We start from the raw sequence: 25,726 nt of genomic DNA, 5'->3' as shown, positions 1-25,726 counted from the left end.
TCTGGAAATTGTGTCTTTGATAAGGACATTCCCCCCACAGCCCTCACGGCAAGGGATCTAAGTTATGCCCTGGGGCATATAAGGTTTTTATAGAAAGCGTTGTCGTAGAAACTTTAAAAAGGGCTCATTCGATTTGAAATTAAAAGGGCTAGTGTCCCCTTTTTAATAGTCGAAATTGATTGGAGGGCAACTAACCCCCTCTCACGCCCACCATTTCCCCAAACACATCCAATCAAAATTTTTATATAACCACTTTGTTCAACGAAGTTGAGAGTTCTGGAAATTAGGTCTTTGAGGATGACAACCCCCCCACAGCCTTCACGGTAAGGGCTGCAATTTATGCTCTGGAGGTATATAAGGCTTTTATTGAAAGTTTTGTCGTAAAAACTTCAAAAATGGCTCATGCAATTGGAAATTGAAATGGCTACTGCCCTTTTCAATGGTTGAAAGTGATTGGAGGGCAACTAGCCCCATCTCACGCCCACCCTTTCCCCAAACACATGCAATCAAAATTTTGAGATAGCCATTTTGTCCAAAATAGTTGAAAGTTTTGGAAAATAGGTCTTTGAGGAAGATAACCCCTCAGAGCCCTCAGGGCAAGGGTTATAAGTTATACCCTGGTGGCATATAAGGTTTTTATAGAAAGCGTTGTCGTAAAAACTTCAAAAAGGGCTCATTTGATTGGAAATTGAAAGGACTAGTGCACTTTTTAGCTGTCGAAAGTGATTGGAGGGCAACTAACCCCCCTCTCACGCCCACCGTTTCCTCAAACACATCCAATGAAAATTTTGAGATAGACATTTTGTTCAACGTTGTTGAAAGTTCTGGAAATTATGTCTTTGAGGATGACAAATTCCCCGCACCCCTCAGGGCAAGGTTAAGTTATGCCCTGGGGGCATTTAACGTTTTTTTTTATAGAAAGCGTTGTCGTAGAAACTTCAAGAAGGGCTCATTCAATTGGAAACTGATAGGACTAGAGTAGTAACCGTACAATGCATTGAAAGGGGACTTGAAAGGGGACAAGGAAACTTACGCCTGAAGGCATAGATATGTGTTTAGGTTTTCAATGAATTGGACGGTTACCAGGGTCATTTGTCTATTACAATGATCTCTACATGGGTTGATAGACATGTTTTCTATTATGACACCTATTTTTTGAGGACAGCCAGAGAGTGAGAGCGACGGTCACACTAACTACTTGATTAGTAGTTGGATTCGTATATAAGGAGTAATTTTCATTGTCTTTCATATTAGTAAGAGACTTGAATTCAAAGAGAATAGTTTATTTGAGAGGATATTAGTGGAGAAAAAATGAGTGGTGAATTTACACTTTTGGAGATTAATGATGGAAACGACAGCAGCAGCAGCAGCGATATACGAGTACCTAATGTAGCTGTGGAAATAACCGCTGGGTGTAGACTATGTCTTGAATGGGACATTATGTATGCGAGATATGTGATATCATTAAGCAAATTTAAGCAGGAGGAGCAACTATGTTTTGCTGGAAAAGTGAATATTCTCCATATAAATAAACTTCGGTCAGCATTAGATGTCCTATCGAAATATATTGATGATAAAAAAATTCATCAGTGAATATTATTATTGTAATTATTTTAAATAAAAATTTTTATAAATAAATGGTATTTTTTTTTTTTTCTTTATATATTATAACTTATTATATTTTATATATTATAAAAAATAAATTATGTTTCTTCTTTATTTGTTTTGGATGGGTTTAGGACTAAAAAAATGGATATATTTGAGAAAGATTGAGTCATGAGGAATCTAGTTCTTATGGACAAACGTTTGATTCTAGATGATGATTTTCTAGAGTTGTCTATTCAAGGGAAGATATTTTCTCGAGGAATGCTTGTCGATATAATGAAAACTGATTCTCCATCATTAGACTATTGTATGAAGCTTCTACATCGTGGTCCAAATGCATTTACACAATTTATTGATATATTGATCACGACACGACAAAATGATTTTGTGGATATGCTTTTAAAAATTAGTTTAGAAATTTAGGACTTTTTTTCATAATAAAGTTGGTGCTAAAGGTTGATTTACTCCTCTCTCTATCTCTCAGACTTTTTTTTTTTTGTTGATAGCTCAGGTTAAGTTTGGCAGTGAGAGCGTTAACACATGACAAAATGTTCAATACATTTCCGTTATGTATTTATACACATGGCAGTTGGTCATCATGTGAGAATTGCACAATGATTGAGGAGTGTGATGAAAAGTGTAGATTATGCAATCCGTGTAAATTGCATAGAGGATATGCTGTAAAAATTAAAGATTGTAATTCCTGTCTTGAAGAGGTGTGTGACTCTCATCCTAGATGTCACCTATGCTCCAATTGTCATTATGATAAGTGCAAGCAGTGGGAGAGTACATATCCCGGTATGACTGGAAAGAATCCTAACCGTGATTTTAGTTTATTGCTACGAGATTGGTATCGTCGTGGTTTTAGATTGTTCGGGGAGGAGGAACCGGGTCAGCGATTCAACTGTTGGAACAACAAAAGAATATGGTTTCTACGTCATCGTTGTGAAGACACTGTGTGTTATGATTATAAGCCCACTGATTTTTATTTGGCTGTGACGGAATGTGATTCGACACTTGAGGACACTGTTTGTGAAATTGCTTCAAATAGGCAAATTGAAACATGTGAATTCTATAGAATGAATGCGAATAGTATCATTTACTATACAAAGAGATATGACAAGAGTGAAGTCACGCTCTACTGTAGAAAATGTGACCCTGACATTGCACTACATCAGGATCAGTACACTGTGAATTAAGATAATCGAACTGCACTAGCTGTTGTCGAAAAAGAAATATTTGTGGATGAAACCTAAATATTATAAAATTCGTTTTTAAAATGTAGATAATTTTGTTTATTATTAAAAAAAAATTTAGAAAAAATACTTATAAAAATTTATTATTATGGCAAAAAAAAAAAAATTAAAAAAAATTTTAAGTATATTATAAAAAAGATATTAGTTCAATTTAGGTAAGTCAACGTAGATGTTAAGAAACTGTTTGTAGGTGTAGCCACGACATTTGAACATGAAAAAGAGTAGTGCATGAAAACCACATGTCTTAGTCGCTAAATCCTGTACTCTTTGTTGATTTTGAATAATGGTTTTCCCACTGCTTTCAATAAAGTTGCTGATGTATGGAGCGTAGAATTTATACGATAGGCCAAGAGGATAAAAAAATTCAATATCCTTCGCTGTTTGAAAGATGCTTAGCCAATGACCGGTCGTCAAACTCGATGGACTGCTATTAACAATGATCAGGGTATTGTTAACACTTGGAATTTTTTCAATGAAGTCCGAAGGTAGGCAATAGGACTTGTATCGAGACATGTATGGATCCATACTAAATACGTTGATTATTTGATTTGTGTTCATGGTGCTAGGTCTAGTAGAACACTGCCATCGGGTGTGATTTCCCAATAGGTTTCAAATTGACTCAGTGATAGTAGCGTGATACTCTCAGTCAGAGCATCGGCAAATGTACACTCTAAACGTACATTCCCAGTTCGTACTATGGTCATAACTTGAGTCACAGACAAATCCAAAAAAATAACCCAGTGATTTTTTGAAAACATTGAATCATTTATTCCATTCTAAAAAAGTTGGGAGTAATGATCTAGGGCGTGCACTGTCAACTCGTATAGAGCTCTATAGGATTTTTTGTCAAATGATAGAGTGTATTGTGGACTACCATTCACTTTGCACACAAGACTAGATAGACCGAAAAAAATAAAATCATGGGGAGATTCAGTCCAGGATCCAACGGCACTCCCACTCTTCACAAAGGCCAAAGCCAATTTTGATGGGATTTCTCCATTGATAAATGATGAATCGCTATAGCTTCGAGAACCGGCGGCAATGTGTCGTTGATTGGTGATCGTATGAGTAACAAGAAGTTTAATGTTGTTGCCAGTGGCTCTTAGCTTCTACACTGCCAATGCAACAGAGCTCAGAACCTGTTGTTTTCGAACATTTAGAATTGCCGATGTGATAATGAAATATGCATCGGGTGCTGCAGGAAGTGTTTGTCTCAAAATGAAAGTCGATGGTGCCATCTGTAACTTTATGTCAATCTTGACATTGGGGGGTAGCCATTGGGATATATTGAATATCTCATGATTTAATTTTCCAACTAGATGATACTCCTGGGTCATTGCAGTAGTCAACTCACCGTCAGTATCAACACCTAATCGATATTCATAACCCAGCGATTGCCCTCTCATCTCCTTGTACGCCTTTGGTGTCATCATCATAAATTATATTTAGCTTGCATAGTTTGATAAATTATTGCTAGTGCTCACCAATGTCAAATTAATTAAAAAATTAATTTGTTTGAATAGGCTGTGTAGTATACAGTTTTCGGAGGAGATAACATAAACATAGTATTTAGTTGGATAATCTTTATTTTTCTTCGCCACGGCATTAAAATCAATAAATGTTGATGACAAGTCAATGACATAGTCTTCATTGGAAAATATTTGAAAGTGTATATTTTCCGAGAGGGGCTGTTGACGGTGAAATTGTTCATAGTAGCCATACTTGACACTGACATCAACATTTTCAGCATTGAATAGATTCAATGAGGAACTGATTGATGGATATGATTCCTTGTGGGGGAGATAAGTCATCTTAAGAGAAGAAATCCTGCTTTGATCTAACAATCTTTTTCTTTTTCTTCTTCTTCTGTTGCTTATTGGCCTTCGTTGTTTTATTACTCAAAGTCCTTGTTGATGTCCTTTGCTTCCTGCCTGGCTGGAGACTGATGAGTGAATGACGCGAACGCATCCTTTTCAATCCCTCCCCATTTTGTCGAGATTTTAATTGTTCACCAATGGCTCTTGCTGAAAATCTAATATTTTCCTTAACACTCTCCTTGAAATTCTTGCCCGACCCCCAGTCCTGTAGTGTAGAGGCAGCAAAATTCAAGGCAGCAGGCACAAGATATTTTCTGGCAAGGGGTAATGCAAAACAAAATAGCCGAGCAAACCAGCTACCAAGACCAGAGCCAGACATTGTAGTACGCCCCTTGTAGTAGTCCAATCCATTGCCTATTTGACGTGGACTCAAAGCACCAACATAACAGTCAATATCGGGACAGACAAATGGAATTCTTCTATTGCTCATTTCTTAGGTGATTGTACCTTCGTTGACAATGGGTCGAAAATGACATGTAATCACTGCTAAGCCTTTTGAAATTGCTATTGGATCACCCAATTCACTTCTTAGTGTTAACTGACAGAGTTCCAAATAGGAAGTGTTTACGGGGATATACTGAAGATGCTTTATATTGTAGTGGTGAACATGTTCTTGATTGTTTGTTCGGTCAAGAACTCGTATGAGGGGGACATTTGAATTACCAACCCGAGATGTTTCAACAAATTAAGCGTAGAGAAATATGCAAGTGTCCTTGGAGAATATATGTGCATAATCTGCATAGATAACTTGGTCAATACCACTGAAATTTTCTGTCCTAATAATACGTTTTTTAAAACCAAGAACCTCACGTAAATTCTCATTGAGGAAAATTCTTTCATTCTCATATGGATTAGTAATATCAATTCTCCTTTGTTCCGTCGAGTAATTGAAAGTGAAACCACCTTTTTTTCGACTTGCAATTTTTTTGTTGATAACTCGACACAGTTCATGCATGTTATTGTATTCCCTGTAGGGGATGTTAGCAATAGGATACTGATTAGAGTCAAAAGTTGCCATTGCACCTTCATCACCGAATTCAAACGGTCGTATTTTTATTTCATATTTACGATCCTTTCTCAGGATGTACTAGGTTGTTTTGATAATACAGTCGACAAGAGCCACTTCATATGCACCGTCAAATTTGACGGCGGGGGAGAGTTTTGTCCAAAAATCACTTGTCGTATTCAAGTCATTGTAGAAAGGATCGGAAACGTTGGACATGAAAGTTACATAGAAATCATTGGGCATTGTCAATATCTTCAACACCGATCCAAGAATCAAAATCAGAGTTGTATCCTAGCCATCGAACAAGTAACTGTTTCTTACCCCCACGAGTACGTCTCTTTAATATCTTTTCAATTTGATAGATTTCACTGGCATTTTTAACTTTTTGTAATTCATAGTCATAAAAGCCGCCGAGAATCTCCTCATCTTTGGTATCACGCAGGCGATAAGCTATGGGTTTAGTGTCTAGGATTTTTGCCACTTCAAAAAGTTCGGTAGACCATAAGTAATTCCCCTTTTCAAAAACATTAGTTCTTCTATTAATTCGAACCCTATCACCAACATTGAATTTACTTTTCATCTTCGTGACAGCCGACGATTCGTTGGAATACTGTTTAAGAAAGGTGTCAATTGTATCATGATCAGAATGATGAACTTCCGTTGGTGTAGAGTTGGACAATGATCGATGAGGCCGTTGATTATAAATCAACATGATTTTATCAAGATCATGAATAAAACCCGGTGTATTTTTCAATGAACAATATCTTGAAATTAAAAGTCGAATAGTTCTTATCAATCGTTCGGCCAATTTAGCCTTTATAGGACTGTGACTATGATAGAGCAGTGTACTATATTTCTATTGTAGTTTTGCAACATGAGGATTAAAAAATTCACTACCGCGATCCGTTTGAATTTTTTTTTATATGAATCCTGTTAGAGAATACTTTCAATGGCCTGAGCAACTTCAACGCCTCTCTTTGATCGCAATGGAATTGCATATGCATAACGACTATAAACACTGATTGAAAGTAGAATGTACTTGTACGGTGTATTGTGACGCCGTTGAAGCTCATCTAGAGTCAGGAGATCTGCTTGCATTATATGCACTGGGTAAAAGGCTTTAGTTTTTCGATATTGATTGGCACGAAGTCTATGATTTCAATGCAGAGTGTAACTTGATTCATTCTGTAGATAGTCTTGTACATTTTTAGTGCACACCAGTGACTTTGGAAAGAGTTGTGGGGGAACTTAAACTCCCCACCTCACCAATATTTTCATAAACACCTTTCAGAACTTCAACCATTTTGAACGTAAACACGTTGTGTAACGTCCGCTACCCTTTTGTATACTGGCCATTGATGGTGGTGGTGGTGATGATGACTTGATACGTCTTCGCCTTTGTCTAGCTATCAGGGGTGTGCTAGTATTTTCCAAAATTGATTTAAAATATTCTTCTTCAAGTTCATTTTTTAATGGTGTCAGGGTTTTTTTTGATGATGATGACGATTATGCCTGTTCATTTATTTTTTTTATAATTTGTATATTTAAAATAATAATATTGTTTAAGTTTAATTTATTTAGAAAGTTTTATATATTATTGTCAAATTATAGTATTAATCTAATAGTTGTTACCATATCACATATTAAATCAAGTAGATTATAGCTCTTGCCCCGAATTATAATCCCTTCCACATTGCTCTCAACTTGAATGTGATCACGTTCCAAGAGATAGGCTAGGAGTCGTGTTAATTTTTAAAGCTATTATGTGGGGCGTATATTTACCAATTTAAATAAAAAAGAATACAATTACTCCTTCTTAAATTTTGTTACACCAGCAGAAAGCCGAGGAGATGATTCTTTTTTGGGATCAGCAGCAGCAGCAGCAGCAGTGGGCTTCGGCCGATTGGACTTGTGTTTGTCCACTCGACAACGTGCATCTTGAGGTAAAAGCAGTTTTTTATCATCCTCAATATTTTCATTGTCAAGGAATTTACTCAGATTGTTCTCACAGTGTTCAACGGGTGAGAGAGCGAGTTCTTTTGGAGTCAATTTATAGGGTTTTGCCATTCTCTCTCTCTCTCTCTTTTAGAGAAAACTGTTTACAAGTCCTGCAATTATTGGCAGTAACAGTGTGAAAAAGCTACCACCCGCCTGAAGAAGTCGTTTCCTTCTGAAATTCTTTACTTTCTTTTTAGAGGCCCCTGTACGTACAATTGAACGAATTTTCTTTGCCTGTTGCTTAACTACTTATGTCACTTGAACATTACACTCGATCAAATTTAAAAAAAGTTCGGATATTATATTAATGAAATCATTGTCAATACCGTGTTTGAGTATTGCTTTCCTGAGTAGAGGTTTTGAAGTGCTTGGAAATGAAAAAAAATATCTATTTTCATGTAGTTTCTTCAGTGTCATGATAGTAACTAATAGGTCTTTTTAGTGTTAACGGGAGATATAATGTAAGTTCATTGTCAAAAATATCTGTGACTACACGCAGATCCTCGGGTGTATTTTGATTAAGATCCAATAGGATGTAGCCGTAGAGTTTATTAGTTGACTGATTTTATGCTGAGAGCAGAAATTTGGGGGCTCCTGGATAGATTTGTTTATTGAGAGTTATTAGCGAGCTAGAATCACGAACAACTCTGGAGATGATATAGTAGGTGCAGTTCAATGCAAGTGTTCGCATACATGTGCTCTGATGAAAGAGATTGTGTAGAACCAGAGTAACGGAAATCTGTTCATGATGAGAGCGAACAGTGAACAGTTGTAACATTTCCTGGGACCATTGTTCAATAGATTCAGCCAGATCGTCAATGATCAACCAAGAGTTTTGTTCAATAATGCTGAAAACATCAAGTCCCTGTATGAATTGTATCTGCACCAATCCCATGGTGGCAGCAATTTCTTTTATTTCATCATATGACTCCTGCCTAATACTATAACACTAGTAGATTTTTTTCGGCTTTTCCACAAACATTTTATCACAATTTTTAATTATTTTAGTTAAGAGTGTTGTTTTGCCCGACATTGACGGTCCACACAGAAACGATCTGAATGGTGTTTTAAATTGATACATGTTCCCCTCAACAATTCACCTGGACAACTAACTGTAGACTATGGCCGTCTGATGACTAAATAATTTCCCTATTACTACTACTACTACTCCGTTCAAGAATAATAACGAGAAGAAGAAGAAGAAGAATAAAGAATAATATTTTCTTTTATTATATACATAAAAAAGGTAACAATAATTAAAATAAAAACAAAACTACATTGAAAAAGGCACATTAAACATGAATAAAAAAAATACACTTTTTTTTAATTTATTTATAATAAAAAAATACAACATTTACATAACCACTAGAAAAAAAAAAACAAACACTTAAATAAATACACTTTTTTTTTTTTCTGTTTATTTATTTATAAAAAAATACAAAATTTTTTTGACTAATGCGCGCTTTTATTATCACAATGTTATTTACCAAATTGCAATGTGTGGAGTCCCCCTTCCCCCCGGGGGGGGGGGCGGCCGCGGGGGCGGGAGGGGCGCGGAACCCCCCGGCGCCCGGGGGGCCCCCGCGGCGGGCCCGGGCCGGGGGGGCCGGCATTAAATACTTTAAATTTATCTGACGTGCAAACACACACCACCACCCACCTCCCCCCACACACCTCCCCATTTAAAATTTAGTTTGATAGAGAAAAAAAGAATTAAAAAAAAAAAAACCTACTTACCCAAAAAAACCGCCACAACAATTTATACTTTTTTTTTTTAGTGAATTTAAGTTAATTTTTTTATTAATATTTTTTGTCATGTATATTGAAATTAAAAAATGGCGTTAAATAAATAATTAAAGGTGTGTCATTAATGACACCAAAAAAAACGTCAATATCATTTTTACTAGATTTCCGAACAGGCGTGTGTCTAAAAAATCAATTTGTATCTATTATATAGGGAATAGAGACTATCCAAGACTTTCGCTATTAACACAGAACTACGTTCCTAACCCGTTCTATGAACAATCATATCGAAGTTATTTTGTACAAAATGTGTAGGTGCCCCATTGCAAACTTATTTTATATCCTTAATGTGTGTTTCCGCACAGTACACCATCGGACCAGGAAACACACCAATGGATATCAGATCGCTACCCGTTTCAGATTTTAGCATTAACAATTGATTTGGGGCCTGGCGTTTCACTAGCTCTTGGTAGCGGGATTCGTCCCAATTAGTGTAGTCCATTCGTGAGCTAATGTACTCGCCATTTTCCAAATCATTCAATAGATTTTCAGTTTTGACTTTTAACAGGAGTGAATGTGTGTCCCCGTAGTACACTTGAACTTGTCCTTCACTAGGCCACGGTACCTTGCATACATTATAATAATATGACAACATGAGTTTCTAGGATATTACGGTTATTGCACTTCCGCCTGCAATATTTTTATTTAATACAATGTTTCTTTTCTTACGATGTAGGAGCACCATATTAGAGTCTATGATTGTGAACGATGAGAAGTTTGGATCCGCAATGATTCAAGACCAATCTTTGGGGTTGGTTAAAATGTCACATCTATTTTTATGTAGTACGATCTCGAAAATTTTAACGAGAGCTGAGTTCAAAATTAGTTTATATACTTCTTTTTCAAGCTTCGTTTTTGCTTGTGAACGCTTACTGACAAAGGTGTCAATAAACGTTTTCATGTAAGGCTTTTGATCTAATTGGAGGGCTCTATGAATATTTGTGACCTTGAAACCATTCGACACCATCCATTTCAATAGCACGTGATGAACACCGATATTCTGTTTCGGGTTGAGATCGGCAATTAGTTTTTGTTTTGAAGGTAGCCAGTGCATACTCCCATCCTCTACTAAAGATAAATTGTAGGGGCTCAGAGAGTCCCTACCCACCGGTTTATTTATGCACGGAAAAACAAAGTCTTTTACCGAGTCATGGATTTCCATGGGTATTTCACCGTCAATTTCAAAAACCATCCCTGTGCCCCATTCTCCTCAACACTAGCAATGTCGGGGAAATTCTAAGCACAGGAATTGTCAAGCCACACGGCTTGATATAATTGCCACACCGCAAACAGTAGTGAGATATTGCCGATGGGTAAAGAGAATTCATATCCAAAAAAACTTCGTCCGACTTTTCATCGGTGTGCTGTCCACTCTGATCAGTTTTCATGATACGATCCCCGTGAAAAACATAACCACCCCGCATTTATATCTCTACAAAAAGATGCTTATCCACATCGGCGATCAGACCTATTTCTTCTTTGCTGATTTTAAGTATCAGGTCCATCACCAAATGGGGAGTTGAAAAATAATAACCTAAATCCAACCCAAATTCCCCATATATTTTATCTGTAGTTTTGCACACAATATCCAGTAGAGTGAGTACGTCACTGACCAAGTATATTTTACAGTAATCCCACCCATTTTTACACCCGCCCTTTGCCCAAACACTCTTAGCAAATTCGTAGTCGCTAGTGGTGCACTCACTCTCAGTCAGAGAATTGTAAAAAGCTTCAATGGGCGGTAGTGACACCTCATCTAGCCTCGAGCCAGAGTTGTAATAATCATATGGATATATACCCTTACACGTTAATAAATCATACATTTCATCATCGGGGAAGCGCTGTTTGAGGAAGGGGAAAGCTATCAAAATTGTCACTTTTCTGCACCTGAATCAATTGACTTAAAGATTTGGGGAAGAAGCTGAAAAAGTCTACAAAACGGATTTTATTCAGGCACGTGTTACCCTTGTCAATTGTTTTCAACATGAATTCCAAAAGCAATGGCTTTTCCAGTGATGTGGGTATGATATTATAAGAAAAAGAACCATCTATCCATGCGTCATCAACAACTCCCCCCTTGACAATGTGGGCCAATGCCGGTAGAACAAAACTTTCAGTGATACTTGTAATTGTTTATACAAACAGGTACGAAATATTGCTGTCTAACGTTTAAATTGCATGACTGGTGTGCTACCCCTCTAAAGTTTCCCCCTCCTAATGTAATTTCCTGCCACAAATGATCATGGTCAATCACCTTCCTCCTCCCCCCTTCCCAATACCATCATCGAAGTTTCACTTGCAAACACCACACATTTTACGATTTTTAATTGCCACTATGGCATCTGGTGATAGGAGCATAGGATATTTTGTATAGAGAAGGCATGAACTTGCACTGTTCGCTCTTTCGATTCGACTGATCAAAGCCGAATGCATGCAGTCTTCACCGTCACTCAACATCTCCACTACCTCCAGCACTTGCATGGTATTATTGGAATCTCGTTGCGCGTGAGCGTAAGAGACCCCTATGACTTCATGTATTTTAACACGATTTGATTTTGACGGATCGTACACGTCTGTCAGCTTAGCTTCACAGTCCAAAGCGATCTTATTGCTCTGCAGGAGCGTGTTTTGAAAATTTTTAAAACGTAAGATCGCTCTATCCCCTCTTACCATCTCCACAGCCTTGTATAAATGACATTTAAATTGTTTCATGTGATGCTTTAAATTTAAATCAGAGCGAAATCTTGAGAGACATGTTGGACCGTCCTAGCCAACCCCCCCCCCCCCCCCCTTATTTAACTAACCTAGAAACCTACTAAAATCAGTAATTGGATTGAAATTGACAATTTAAACCGCGTCAGTTGGTGGGGGGTATATAATCCACACCCAAAATTATACTGATTCAATTGAAGGAGCCCGCACTGGAAATAATACACCCTTCTTATCGGAACGCTGACCCTCTTCAAATTCTGTTTCATACTGTAACACCGTGACACCAATCTTTAAATGTGCATGAGCCCGCTCAAAAAGCTCTATTCTTTTTAGTGTCACGGGAAATTGACCATTTAAACAATTAAAATCTACTTTGGGGAACATTGAACCCTCCCTACCATGAACTGACATTTTATCCAGCTTTTTATGAGATGCATCTTCGCGCAGATGTATGTATGCCGCAATTAAAAAAGCATACTTGAACCCCTTTAGCCTCGCAGCAAAACAGATTCGATGTCTCCACCTCCCACCATCACAATAAGAATGATATTTTAAAAAGATCGACCTCTCCCCATGCCCATAGCTTAAAATAAAGTCCTTTTTAAATCTACAAATATTAACGTTTAAACTTTCTATAAATAAAACCACATATCCACTACCCCCCTCGTTATAATTTTCCCACTTACTTTGAATACTCTTGGCCCAATTTAGAAAAACCTCCCCATAATTTGATAAATTTGGGTGTATTGCCAACATCTCTGTGTGCAAGTATTTCGAATACATCTCAACCGCACTTTCATATAAAAAAAATATTTTTAGTGCTATTGATGCTTTTAAACTGACCCCCACTCCCCACACCCCCATTTGTTGTTCAAGAATGGCTCGAATCTTATCAGTATATGAATGTGTAATGGCCAGGGGATCTGTTATTATATCCCCCGACACTAGAGAGTTGAAAGGGTCACCGAATTTGGCGCTGTAGACCAGTGTGTGATGCAAGGCAGAGTTGGAGAGAAAAAATCCGGAAGAGGGGATACTGTTGCTGTTGTATTACTACTACTTCTATCTATAGCATTAAGTGGAGTGGTGGCGGGTGACAGAGAATTGTCGATAACACCACTCCCAGTCTGTTCAATCATATGGGGGGGTGTGGCATGAGGTCCCCTAGCACATATTCTAAGGTGTTTGGGGACAATTGGTCAAGCCAGCCTGTATTGTCCTCTGATCTAATTTCGTTATGAGGACCCGGTTCAGATTTACTTGTAACATCATCATCTAAATATTCGCGCAGGAAACTATCCGCCCACTCTGGGTCCTCAACCATGTCAATATCACAGCTTAAGTCATCCAGGCTGGCCATTTCCCCAAAAACATCGTTAAGGAAGCCACTTTCCCACTCCATATTCTCTAGGACCAGTATAGGTTCATCCTCGAACTCTGCTGGTGGTGACAGAATTGATCCTGTAAATATAGTTGCTTCATCACTCAATGCTGTCGCTGGTGGTGTTGCTATATTTTTTATATTTATAAAAAAAAAAAGTTTTATTTTTATGTAAATTTTTTTATAGTTAATAAACTTTTTCAATTTCTCATAGTCATTGTCACACTACAACCTGAACAATTAAAAGAAGAAGAAAGTTACATTGTCTTATGTCTTTCATAATGTCAACTGAACATGTTAAAAAATATATTTTTTTTTTTTTTTTTTAGTCTTGCAATTTTTTGGTTTGTCTTATAAAAATTTTTATTTTTTTTTACAAAAATTTTTTTTTTTAAAAAAAAATTAAAAAATTTATTAAAATGCGATTGTTTTAGCCCCGCTACTATCCTAAGCTCCTGCTGAAGCTAGCTTCAAATATTGAACTTTGTATCTTTAAAAAGTATAAATGCCACAAAAAGGTATTTTTTCAAAAATAGGGGCCAATTGATCCTTATATCTCAATTGTCATCACTACTATCCTAAGCTCCTGCTGAAGATATCATCGAATATTGAACTTTGTATTTTTTTTTAAAGTATAAATGCCAAAAAAAAGGTATTTTTTTTTTTTTTTTTAAATAGGGGGAACTTTCCCCCTATATATAAAGTGTACCAACTAATCTCAAACTATCCGGCTTAAGACAGATTATAATCTTTAAATTTTTATATGTAAAAATTATTAATTTCAAAATAAGTTATTTTTTTAAAAAATAGGGGGGCACTAGCCACCACTACTATCCTAAGCTCCTGCTGAGGATAGGTTCGAATATTGATCTTTGTATTTTTTAAAAAAATATAAATAACACAAACAGGTATTTTTTCAAAAATAGGGGGGCAATTGCTCCTTATATCTAAATTGTCACCACTACTATCCTAAGCTCCTGCAGAAGCTAGTTTCGAATATTGAACTTTGTATTTTTTTAAAGTATAAACTCCATATGTCGGTGGTTGATGGTGCTACCTTCTCAATAATCCGTATTTTCCTGTGTATTTTGCCAACGGATTTGTTTGAAGTTGACCTGGGCTGAATAAATGCTTGTAAGAGAGAGAAGAACTTTTTTTCTCCATTCATATCAACAATTAAAGTGCAATTAAAATGTTGGATGGTCCTTTTTTAGAACCCTCCCCCCCCCTCCCCCTCCCCCCGGGAGGACCCTTGGGAACCGGGAGCTTCCAACGATGTAGGAGGATCGATACCCTTTCGAGTTAGGGGGATGGGGTATTGGACTTCACAACACTGTTCAAATAGAACAACCTCAAATTCTTTTTCGTAAACACCTAAGTGTTTCAATGAAATGATCAAAAACGCCTTCACCCAAATAATGCTTCTTAACATTACCGCGAAGACATATTTGGAAATTATCAAAAAACCTTTCCCTGTGTAAATTGCTTATTGAAGATATACATCTGGCTATTTAAAGACCGCTTTGCATGCGACCCTACTTAGAATTCATATCGGATTGATAGATCTGATAAGCATAGCGGATGTATTCAAATGCATTAGGCACGAAAATACCAGTCTAGAAGTGCGCGTTAACTGTATCGGAGCAATTGTTTTCACTTTCGTTTTTTTTGTCTAAAAGGAATTTTGAATTATAAAGAAAATTTTTTTTAATTTAATATTTAATGTTTTTTTTTTTTTTATAGAAATTAATTTAAAGAACTACTTTATATATATATCTATAATTTTTTTAATTAAAGAAAATTAAAAATATTAAAAAAAAATTTTAATTTTTTAAAAAGCTATTACACTGAGTAAATTTTTTCTTATTTTTTTAAAATAGGGATAGAAAAAAAATATGTATATACTTACAAATTCCGATTGGACCTCTATATCTGAACTCCTTTGTAATACTTGAGGGGGGTTAAGGTCACAATCTTCAGTAGGTTGAGCTGAGGCATTATATAAGGCAGTCCACTCCCTTTTCAAGTTCCTTCCAGCTGATATGGAGCTAGCACGGGGGTCAGAGGTCCCTGTCATTAAAAGATTCACAGGCATTGGCTGGTCTTGTGTAGTTCTAGTAGCTAATTTTATAACTGAAGGTATTGTAGATTGAATTAGTACACCTTCGCTATATCGTGCCTTCTTTTCAGAAGGGGGGGTATTTAATGTTTCCACTTAATTGAAAAAAAAATTCATTTTAGTTTTGGGAAAATAATTAATTTTATTTTATTCATTTAAATTATTTCAAAACTTTTTTTTTTTTAAATATATCTAAGCAATTTTTTTTACAAAAAAATCCAAAAAAATTTTAACTGATATTTAAAAAAAAAAACCCAAAAAGGAATCCGGTCCGTGATTTTTTTTAAAAAAAAAACATAAAAAAAAAAAGCCGCCGTAAGCTTCAACCTATAGGAGAATTATTTAGAGGTTTCAGCTCCTAAAAACAATAGACTTCTAAGTATATAAGTACCCTTAGTTATAGTGTATTGAAAGAATTTCTTACTTAACATAATGATTATTTCTTTTTAATAATGATAAAATTTTTACTCAACAGAATTTTCATTTAATTATACATTTTTCTCTTTAATTAAAAAAAATTTCATTTTTTTAATTTAAAATAAAATGTAAACCACTCATTATTTATATAATTTTAAACCTGAATATATAAAGAAAATAATTCTATTCTAAACAATAATAGACCCTGGTTTTTTGAACTAAAAAAAAGACAATTAAATTTTAAATTTCGTCGTTCATAGAGTGTAAATACCTGTAGACCTGTTTGTACGCAAATGATCCTGGTAACCGTCCAATTCGTTGAAAACCTAAACACATATCTATGCCTTCAGGCGTAAGTTTCCTTGTCCCCTTTCAAGTCCCCTTTCAATGCATTGTACGGTTACTACTGACTAGTGCCCTTTTTAATTATAGAAAGTGATTCGAGGGTAACTAACCCTCCATCCATGCCCACCTTTTACCCAAACACATCCAATAAAAATTTTTAGATAGCCATTTTGTTCATCGTAGTTGAAAGTTCTAGAAATTATGTCTTTGAGGATGACAACCCCCACACAGCCCTCAGGGTAAGGGTTGTAAGTTATGCCCTTTGGGCATATAAGGTTTTTATGGAAAATTTTGTCGTAGAAACTTCAAAAAGAGCTCATTTGATTGGAAATTGAAATGGCTAGTGCCCTTTTAGATAGTTGAAAGTGATTGAAGGGCACATAACCCCCCTCTCACGCCCACCATTTTCCCAAACACATTCAATCAGAATTTTGAGATAGCAATTTTGCTCAACGTAGTTGAAAGTTCTAGAAATTATGTCTCTGAGGATGACAAACCCCCCACACCCCTCAAGGCAAGGGTTGCAATTTATACCTTGAAGGCATGTAAAGTTTCTATAGAAAGCTTTGTCATACAAACTTCAAAAAGGAAATTGAAAGGACTGTTGCCCTTTTCAATAGTCGAAAGTGATTGGAGGGCAACTAATCCCCCTCTCACGCCCATCATTTCCCAAAACTAATCAACCATAAATTTTGAGATAGCCATTTTGTTCAACGTAGTTGAAAGTTCTGAAAATTTGGTCTTCGAGGATGACAACCCCCCCCCCCACAGCCCTCAGGGTAAGAGTTGTAAGTTATGCCCTGGGGTCGTATCAGATTTTTATAAAAAGAGTTGTCGTAGAAAGTTCAAAAGGGCTCATTCGATTGGAATTGAAAGGGCTAGTGCCCATTTTAATAGTAGAAAGGGATCGGAGGGCAACTAACCCCCCTCTCACGCCCACCATTTCCCCAAAAATATTCAATCAAAATTTTGAGATACCCATTTTGTTCAACGTAGTTGAAAGGTCTGGAAATTATGTTTTTTAGGATGACAAAACCCCCACAGCACCCATGGCAAAGATTGTAAGTTATGCCCTGGGTGCATATAAGGTTTTTACGGAAAGCGTTGTCATAGAAACTTCAAAAAGGGCTCATTCAATTGGGAACTGAGAGGACTATTGCCCTTTTAATAGTAAAAAGCGATCGGAGGACTAATGCCCCCCCTCCACGCCCATCATTTCCCCGAACACTTTCGATCAACATTTTGATACAACCATTTTGTTGAACGTAGTTGAAGGGTCCGAAAACTATGTTATTGCGTATGAACCCCCCCCCCCCACAGCCCTCAGGGCTAAGGTTGTAAGTTATGCCCGGGGGGCATTTAATGTTTTTATGGAAAGCGTTGTCGTAAAAACTTCAAAAACGGCTCATTCGATTGGAAATTGAGAGGGATATTTCCCTTTTTAATAGTCAAAAGAAACCGGAGGGAGAATCATCCCCCCACAACCATCATTTCCCCGATATTTCCGACCAACATTTTGATATGGCCATTTTGTCCAACATAATGGAAGGTCTGGAAATTATGTCTTTGAGGATGACACTCCCCACGGCCCTCAGGGCAAGGGTTGTAAGGGTTGTAACAACCTTTTAGGCCACCCTTGTGGCCTAAAAGGTTGTTATAGAAAGTTTTGTCGTAGAAGCTTCAAAAAGGGCTCATTCGATTTGAAATTGAGAGGACTAGTGCCTTGTTTATTAGTCGAAAGTGATCAGAGGGAATACCCTTCTTTCAAGCCCATCATCCCCAAACACTTCAAATCAAAATTTTGAGATAGCTATTTTGTTCAGCGTATCAAAAAGGTCTGGACATTTTTGTCTTTGAGGATAACAAATCCTCCCAGCCCTCAGGGCAAGGGTTGTAAGTTATGCCCTGGGGACATATAAGGTTTTTTATAGAAAGCGTGGTAATATAAACTTCGAAGGCGGCTCATTGGATAGGTAATCAGACGATCTAGTGCTCTTTTTAATTTACAAAGTGATCGGAGGGCAGCTACTCCCCCCCCCCACACACACAGGTCGTATTGTCCCGAAATTTTGAAATAGTCATTCTTTTCAAAATAGTATAAATATCACATAACAAGGCTTTTGGGGTTGAAACAAACCCCAGAGATTAGGGGCAAGGGTTGTAAGTTATGCCCAGGGAGGTATTTAAAGTTTTTATGGAAGGGATGATTGTTTAACTTTAGAAGAGGCTGAGTCCTTCTCTCTGAAAAAGACTTTGTCAATATAAAACGTACAGAAATTAATTTTTAAAAAACATTTTCCACAAAACAAGTTTTTCCAAAAAAAGGTAAAGAACTCTATTAAACAAAAAATGAACAAAGAAATAGAATCAAATAATCTACCAAGCATACAACTACCACAAATCAGTATCAATAAATAAATGAAACCCAAAACAAACAGAAATTAAAATAAATAACAGAGTCAAACTCAAAACGAGCAGAAATGAATATGAGTAGGGCTTTAAAACCCTATGCTTTCTAAAAGCCAGAATATAGTTTTTACTTTACTGAAAAAACTCTTTTGAATGTTTTCATTTTTATAACTTTAAGAAATCAAAAATTAATTAAGATTTTAAGGAGTAAATATCAGGATATGTATATTAAACTGACAATGCATATTTTTTCAGTAAATTCATTTGAATTTTGAAGACCAACTGTTCCTTTTAAAGACAAGTTTGGATTTACTGTCAATGACTGTTTGTTATAAATGCATCCACTCACCCTCTTCTGACAATCTTTCTTTACTAGTGCCACAGTTTAGTCAGTACATATGATGAATCTTACCTTTATTGCATAAATTTGCTCCATAGTCTATAGAGAAACTAAGACAGGCCATTAATACACCCAAAAGAGCCAAAAACACCCAGTCTTCTCCAATTTTGGCAAAACTGTGATCCCAGAACCACGCTATCCCGTATAGAACTTTGTTTCCCCATTTGTGTCTAACCTTTCTGGTTCTGTCCCAATGCTTGGCAAAAACTTGACGACTTTCAAATTCTTTAACTTTTTTAGCTTCTTCTCGTGCAAAATCACTGAAATTTCTGATGAAGCGTCCAAATATCTAAAAAATAAAAAAAAAACTGGTGATTAGTTTTACGGGAACAGGACCATAAAAATATAAATTTTTAGAAACTATGATCAAAATTACAGAAATTTTAACAAGAAACTTTCATCGAAGTTGCACCAACAAACCTCTTAGGGTTCACTTCGGACGAAGATGCTACTTATCTTACATAAGTTTATAAAATAAGTAAAATATACTTATGTGTAATAAGAAGTTACTTATAAAAAGAATAAGTAGGGAGACTGGTATATATTTTCTGATGTTGTATTGTATTTTATTTAAACACGGTTTTTGTTTTTCGTGAACATTTTTTGTTTTCGCAACTACATCTAAAACGAATTTTTACTTAGGGGTTAATAAACATGCTTATTAAATCTGTTTATCACAATTTTTTTATATTATTCCATATTTAGCAGCTTTCGTTTTGGATAATTTATAGCTATCTCTAAATGTTTTAAAATAATCTCGAAGGCTTGAATGAAATGTTCGAGTATAAAAGGTGGATGTTGGGTGAGTTTAGCCTTTCGGCGTAGACTACTCCAAGGGATTGGGGGGGGGGGATATAGTAGTTTGGTAAAATTTTATAGAAATCGGTTTCGTGTGAGGTAATAAGGAGGCATCTCTGATAAAAAGCTAAAGTTTGAGTTTACCCTTTACTTGTCTTTTTGTTATGGAAAAAGCGTTAAACAGCACGTCTGGTTGTTCAGTTTAAAACAACTAAAAAAATTTGACTATTAATTGGTGTTATCTATGAAGACTTTTTTAGAATTAAAAATTACTCAGAAGAAAACAAAATCACGAGGTTCGAAACTTGGCACCTGGACGCTGGATTTTGAGCCTTAACTGAGCTGAAAACCCAATTATAAAAGTGATAATTGTAATTATTTAGTGCATTTGACAGTATATCATCATAAGAAACAATCACTCAATTTTTGTTAAAACAAAACTGAAAATTTATCTCGGTTTTTTAAAATTTATTTATCAACTTTTTTGGAACAGAAATCCAAATTTATCTGCAGTATAATTGTTAATGCTTAAACATAAGTTTTTACTCTACTCATAGTTACTATTCCTTGACAGTTTTTTTTTCAAGACGTGTTTTCAAATTTTCGGTTACTATTGTCTGGAGTTTATTCGTTGCTAGGTTGCAGCTATTGCTGCAATCTGAACGGAGGAGGTCTACATGCGTAAAGGAAGGGTTATCAAACCCACTTTTCTAGGCTACATAAAACAGAAAGTATTTGGGAAGGGGGAATTACTTACAAGTAGTACCCAAGGGAAAATTCGTGTAAGTCAGGGTATGTCAACTACTAATTAAATAAAAAAAAACAAGTCTTTTCAAATAAGGAGCAACATTAAAACTTATAACGAACATAAATTATTACGTACATGAGGAGGTTCGCCCCCAGTCAATACCTCGCTCTTTACGCTAAAGTTCGAATTGTGTTTGAAGCACAAATCCCTGAGGGGGCAAATCCACTCATATACGCAATAATTTCTATTCGTTTTAAGTTTTAATGCTGCTCCTTACTTTCAGTTGAAAAAACCTTGTTTTTTTTATATTTAATTTCTGATCGTTTTTTAAATAATGCTGGGAAATCCGGCACCCCCTTCATAGAAATGTCCCTTCCCCCAAGGAAAAATGCTCCATGGAAAGATCCTCTCACGTAACCCCCTCCTCCGACCCCCTCCCCAACAGAAAAAATCACTCCTAAAAACGTCTGTATACTTCCCAATAGCCAATACTATATGTAAACAATAGGCAAAGTTCATAACCTGCAGTCCTTCCCCCGGGAACTGTGGGGAACTAAGTCATCCTCAAAGACATATTTATTAATTTTTCGACTATGCTGAACAAAATGGCTATCTCAAAATTTTGATTGGGTGACTTTGGGGAAAATGAGTGTGGGAGGGGGCCAATTTGCCCTCCAATTTTATTGGTCACTTAAAAAGGGCACTATAACTTTTAATTTCCGTTTGAATGAGCCCCCTTGCGTTATTCTAGGAATAATGTATTGATACAATCACCCCTGGAAAAAATAAACACACATTCTTCTGGCAAAAAATACAAAATTTCACATTTTTACAGATAGGAGCTTGAAACCTCTACAGTGGGGTTTTCTGATACGCTGAATTTGATGGTTTGATTTTCATTGAGATTTTATCACTTTTAGGAGGTTTTCCCCCTTTTTTGGAAATAAGGTAAATTGTTTCAGGCTCGTAACTTTTGATAGGTTAGAAAAAATTTGATGAAATTTATATATTTTAAATCAGCATAAAAATTCAATTCTTTGGATGCACCTATTGGTATCAACATTCTGTTTTTTAGAGTTTCGGTTACTATTGAGCCGGGTTGCTCCTTGCTTACAGCTCGTTACCACGTACTGTTTGATTAAGTTTACAACCCTATCTTAAATCAGTTGGTGCCGGGTAGCACCTTTTTTTCTAATGAAAAAGGAAAGTGCACTATATCCACAGATACTAAAGAATTTGATGCTGTTATTGACGAAGCTATATTACTGGGGTGTTATATTTTTTTTAAATGCTTATAGCATGTACGCTACATATGCAGCATTTTATTTTGAAGTGGAGACAATTAAACTGCAAAAATGGACTAGGCGTATGTGAAAAGCACTATATTTAGGGGATAGGTTCTAAAAATATCAATATTTCTACTGAGAGGGGAGGGGTCAACCCTGGATCCATAGCCTTCCGTATATGCCTTAACACATATGGTACGGCGTGTTCCATACAAATACTTACATTTTTCCGTGGCATTGTATCAGCTTGAGCCACACCTCTCATAATTTCGAGGAAACGTTTTTATCCACGTAAAGAAGTGTGAGTAAAAACAAGCTTATACAAGAGGCTAGGTTCATATAATCTAAAATATTGTTTAAATTTATTAAATTGCAACGGAAAATGGGCTAATCAATAAGGTTTAATATTCTGTACTACCCAACCCCTCTATCAGGTCACCGTGGCGTAAACAATATTTTCCTTCATAAAATGAATTCTACTAGGAATACATTAATCAGAGTTTCTCCAAGGGGAACGCAAAGGGCTGAAAAATATGTTTCTATGCAAAAAAATTGCAACGTTCAGCTTTTTTCTGAAAATACTTCCATAAATTTAATTTACAAGCCATCAAGGCCGTATCCAGGATTTTTTTTTTGGGGTGGGGAGAGGGGTTTACACAAAAAACCTAAAAAAAAGCATACAAAATTTGTTTATATACATTTTTGTTACGTTTTTACGTAACAAAAAAAAGAAATTGTTACGTTTTACGAGTCAAAAAGAAATTTCGGGGGGGGGGGGGGGGTCAAAACCCCCTAACAACCCCCTCGGGGTACGGCCTTGCAACCCATCCTTTATGGACTTAATTTGGTGGCAGAATTTTCTCTTTTTCTTTGTCTTTTTTTACTACTGCTTAGCCTTTCTAGCATAAAATGAATGCTTGGTCAAACACATCTCCCTCTTTTTCCAGATTGTGTAAAGAGGCATACCTTTAAGCATACAACGAATTTAATTTTAAAGTGGAGACGAAGATTTGACTGTCCATTACTGACATATCTTAAGAAACAGTAAGTAGCAATGAACCCTGAAGATTCCGAGCTGAGTAAGCACAATCTCATTCATTACTGCCAGAATAAAAAAAAAAAAAAAATATGTGAGTTTCATCAAAGTGCCTAATTTAAATATGTATAGGCAATTTTTTCTTGAAGCTTCAGAGGAGTTGCACACTAAGTTTCTTCGTGTCCCCAGGATACGAGTAGGCATGAACAGAGGCACGGAGGTAGAGCCAAAGAAAGGCTCAGGGGCATGGGGGGAGGCTGTGTTACTAGAACAAGAGGCTAAGTAAGAGAAACAATGTTTCACATATTTGTGACAGAAAGTGTCATCCTCCTGGGTAGTTTGACGAAGAAACGGCTGATCTAAAAGCGAAGCCGTAAGATATACTAGTGTTGCAATTAACCAAGGCTAAGGCCATCCGGTGACCTTGTTTAAAAAAATATGAATGCAGTTCCGTAAATCAAGGTTAAAGGTGTTATTATTGATCGATGGAATTTTGCAATCAAAAATTGCCTTAATCAAAGTCAAGTGAGGGTATATGAGGGGATTACAACATCAATCAAGATATGTGTTGGGGTAGACGCTAAACAATCATTGAATTTCCTTAAATGACCTATCTATTTTTGATTGCATTAAACTAATAATAAAAATTAAAAACCAAATATAAATCTGTTGTTTAAAAAAAAAACGCAAATCAGTAGCTGAAATTCAAAACGCACTATGTAAAATTTTTTTGGGTAAATTTAGATTAAAAGCCTACATTTTCAATTTAAAAGGTTATGCCAATTGATATAACCAGTTCTATCTGTTTTTTGGCACTCAACCAATCTAGGACTTTCTCTTATTTTTATAATACCTTAAATCTTGTATCACTTACGAAAAGTAGGAGTTCTCGATGATAGAATTGTTTGCTGTTTGTTTGCAGGTATATTATTATTATCATTATTACTTATTTTTTTACTTAGCAACTGATTATAAATGACACATGTTAGTAGGGGACACAATTAGCTCCTAGATTTGAATTTTTTCAAATCCTTAGATTTTAAAAATATTTTTCTTTGGTCCGTTCTTTTAAAAATTTGAAAAATCCTTGCCACCCCCTCTGTTTTCATGAACTGGCGTCATTTAATGGCAGTTAATAAACCTGAAGCACATCTTGCAGTTTTTCGCTCTCCTGCAAAAGGTCGTCGTCAAACATACCACCTCTTATTTTAAACGATTAAATAAAAGAAACAAGTTTTTTAACTGAAAGTAAGGAGCGACATTAAAACTTAAAACGAACAGAAATTATTCTGTATATGAAAGGGGCTGTCCCCTCCTCAACGCCTCGCTCTTTACGCTAAATTTTTATATTGTTTTAAAAAATAAAGTTGTGAGACAGAGTCAAACTTTAGCGTATAGAGCGAGGCGTTGAGGAGGGGACAGCCCCTTTAATACACAGAATAATTTCTGTTCGTTTTAAGTTTTAATGTCGCTCCTTACTTTCAGTTAAAAAAACTTGTTTTTTTTATTTAGTTTCTGAACGTTTTTGAATTAATGCAGCTTTGTACATAAATAAATAAAACGAAATTTGCAGAAGAATTTTACTTTTTTTTTAATTTTACACTTTTATTTTCATCCTCCATGAAAATATCCTCCCCCGTAAGCCCCTCCTCAGACCCTTCCCCCCACAAGAAAGAAATACCTCCTGAAAACGCCTGTATACTTCCCATCAACCAATACTATAGGTAAATAATGGCCAAAGTTCATAATTTGCAGCCCTTCCCCTGGGAACTGTGGGGGATTAAATCATCTCAAAGACATATTTATGGGATTTTCGACTATGCTGAAGAAAATGGATATCTCAAAATTTTGATTGGGTGACTTTGAGAAAAAATGAGCGTGGGAGGGGGCCAAGTTGCCCTCCAATTTTTTGGTCGCTTAAAAAGCCCACTAGAACTCTTAATTTCCGTTCGAATGAGCCCTCTCACCATATTCTAGGACAACTGGATCGATATGATCACCCCTGGAAAAAAAAAATATTAAATAAATGCGCATCTGTGATCTTTCTTCTGGTAAAAAATACAAAAATCCACATTTTTGTAGAGAGGAGCTTGAAACTTCTATTGTAGAGTTCTCTGATGTGTGATTTTCATTAAAGTTCTATAATTTTTAGGGGTTGTTTTCCCCTTTTTTCGAAAATAAGGCAAATTTTCTCAGCATAAAAATCTGATTCTTCTGATGTATCTATTGGTATCGAAATTTCGTTTTTTAGAGTTTCGGTTACTATTGAATCGGGTCGCTCCTTACTTACAGTTCGTTACCACGAACTGTTTGATTGAAATGACTTTTTAAACTAAAAATATTACAAGACTAGTGCTGTATTTTATCATTCCACTTGAATATATCTTTGTTTACTTTGTACTCTCGTCGTTTTCGCTACTTTTTAGCAAAAGTAATCTGGAAGTAAATTCAGTTTATTTTAAGGCACAAGTAAAAACAACACGAAATAGAATATTAAGAAACTTATGATAAGTCAGAAATTTTTTGCAAT

At 35.9% G+C, this 25,726-nt stretch overlaps 1 protein-coding gene across 1 annotated transcript in view; it reads right to left on the bottom strand.

Annotated features, from left to right (window-relative positions):
- Positions 1 to 25,726, bottom strand: part of LOC148950950 (chloride channel protein 2-like) — a 256,866-nt gene that overhangs the window by 208,090 nt on the left and 23,050 nt on the right. The window contains exon 2 of the mRNA XM_089090525.1: positions 19,341 to 19,617. Within this exon, the coding sequence (XP_088946651.1) occupies positions 19,341 to 19,617 (277 nt within the window). The remainder of the gene's footprint in view (positions 1 to 19,340; positions 19,618 to 25,726) is intronic.

This window comes from Artemia sp. Qi Xiang Cuo, chromosome 6 (genome assembly GCF_049724085.1).
Source record: "Artemia sp. Qi Xiang Cuo chromosome 6, ASM4972408v1, whole genome shotgun sequence".
In the NCBI taxonomy this organism is placed as follows: Eukaryota; Metazoa; Arthropoda; class Branchiopoda; order Anostraca; family Artemiidae; genus Artemia; species Artemia sp. Qi Xiang Cuo.
This window is presented reverse-complemented; position numbering and strand designations above follow the sequence as displayed.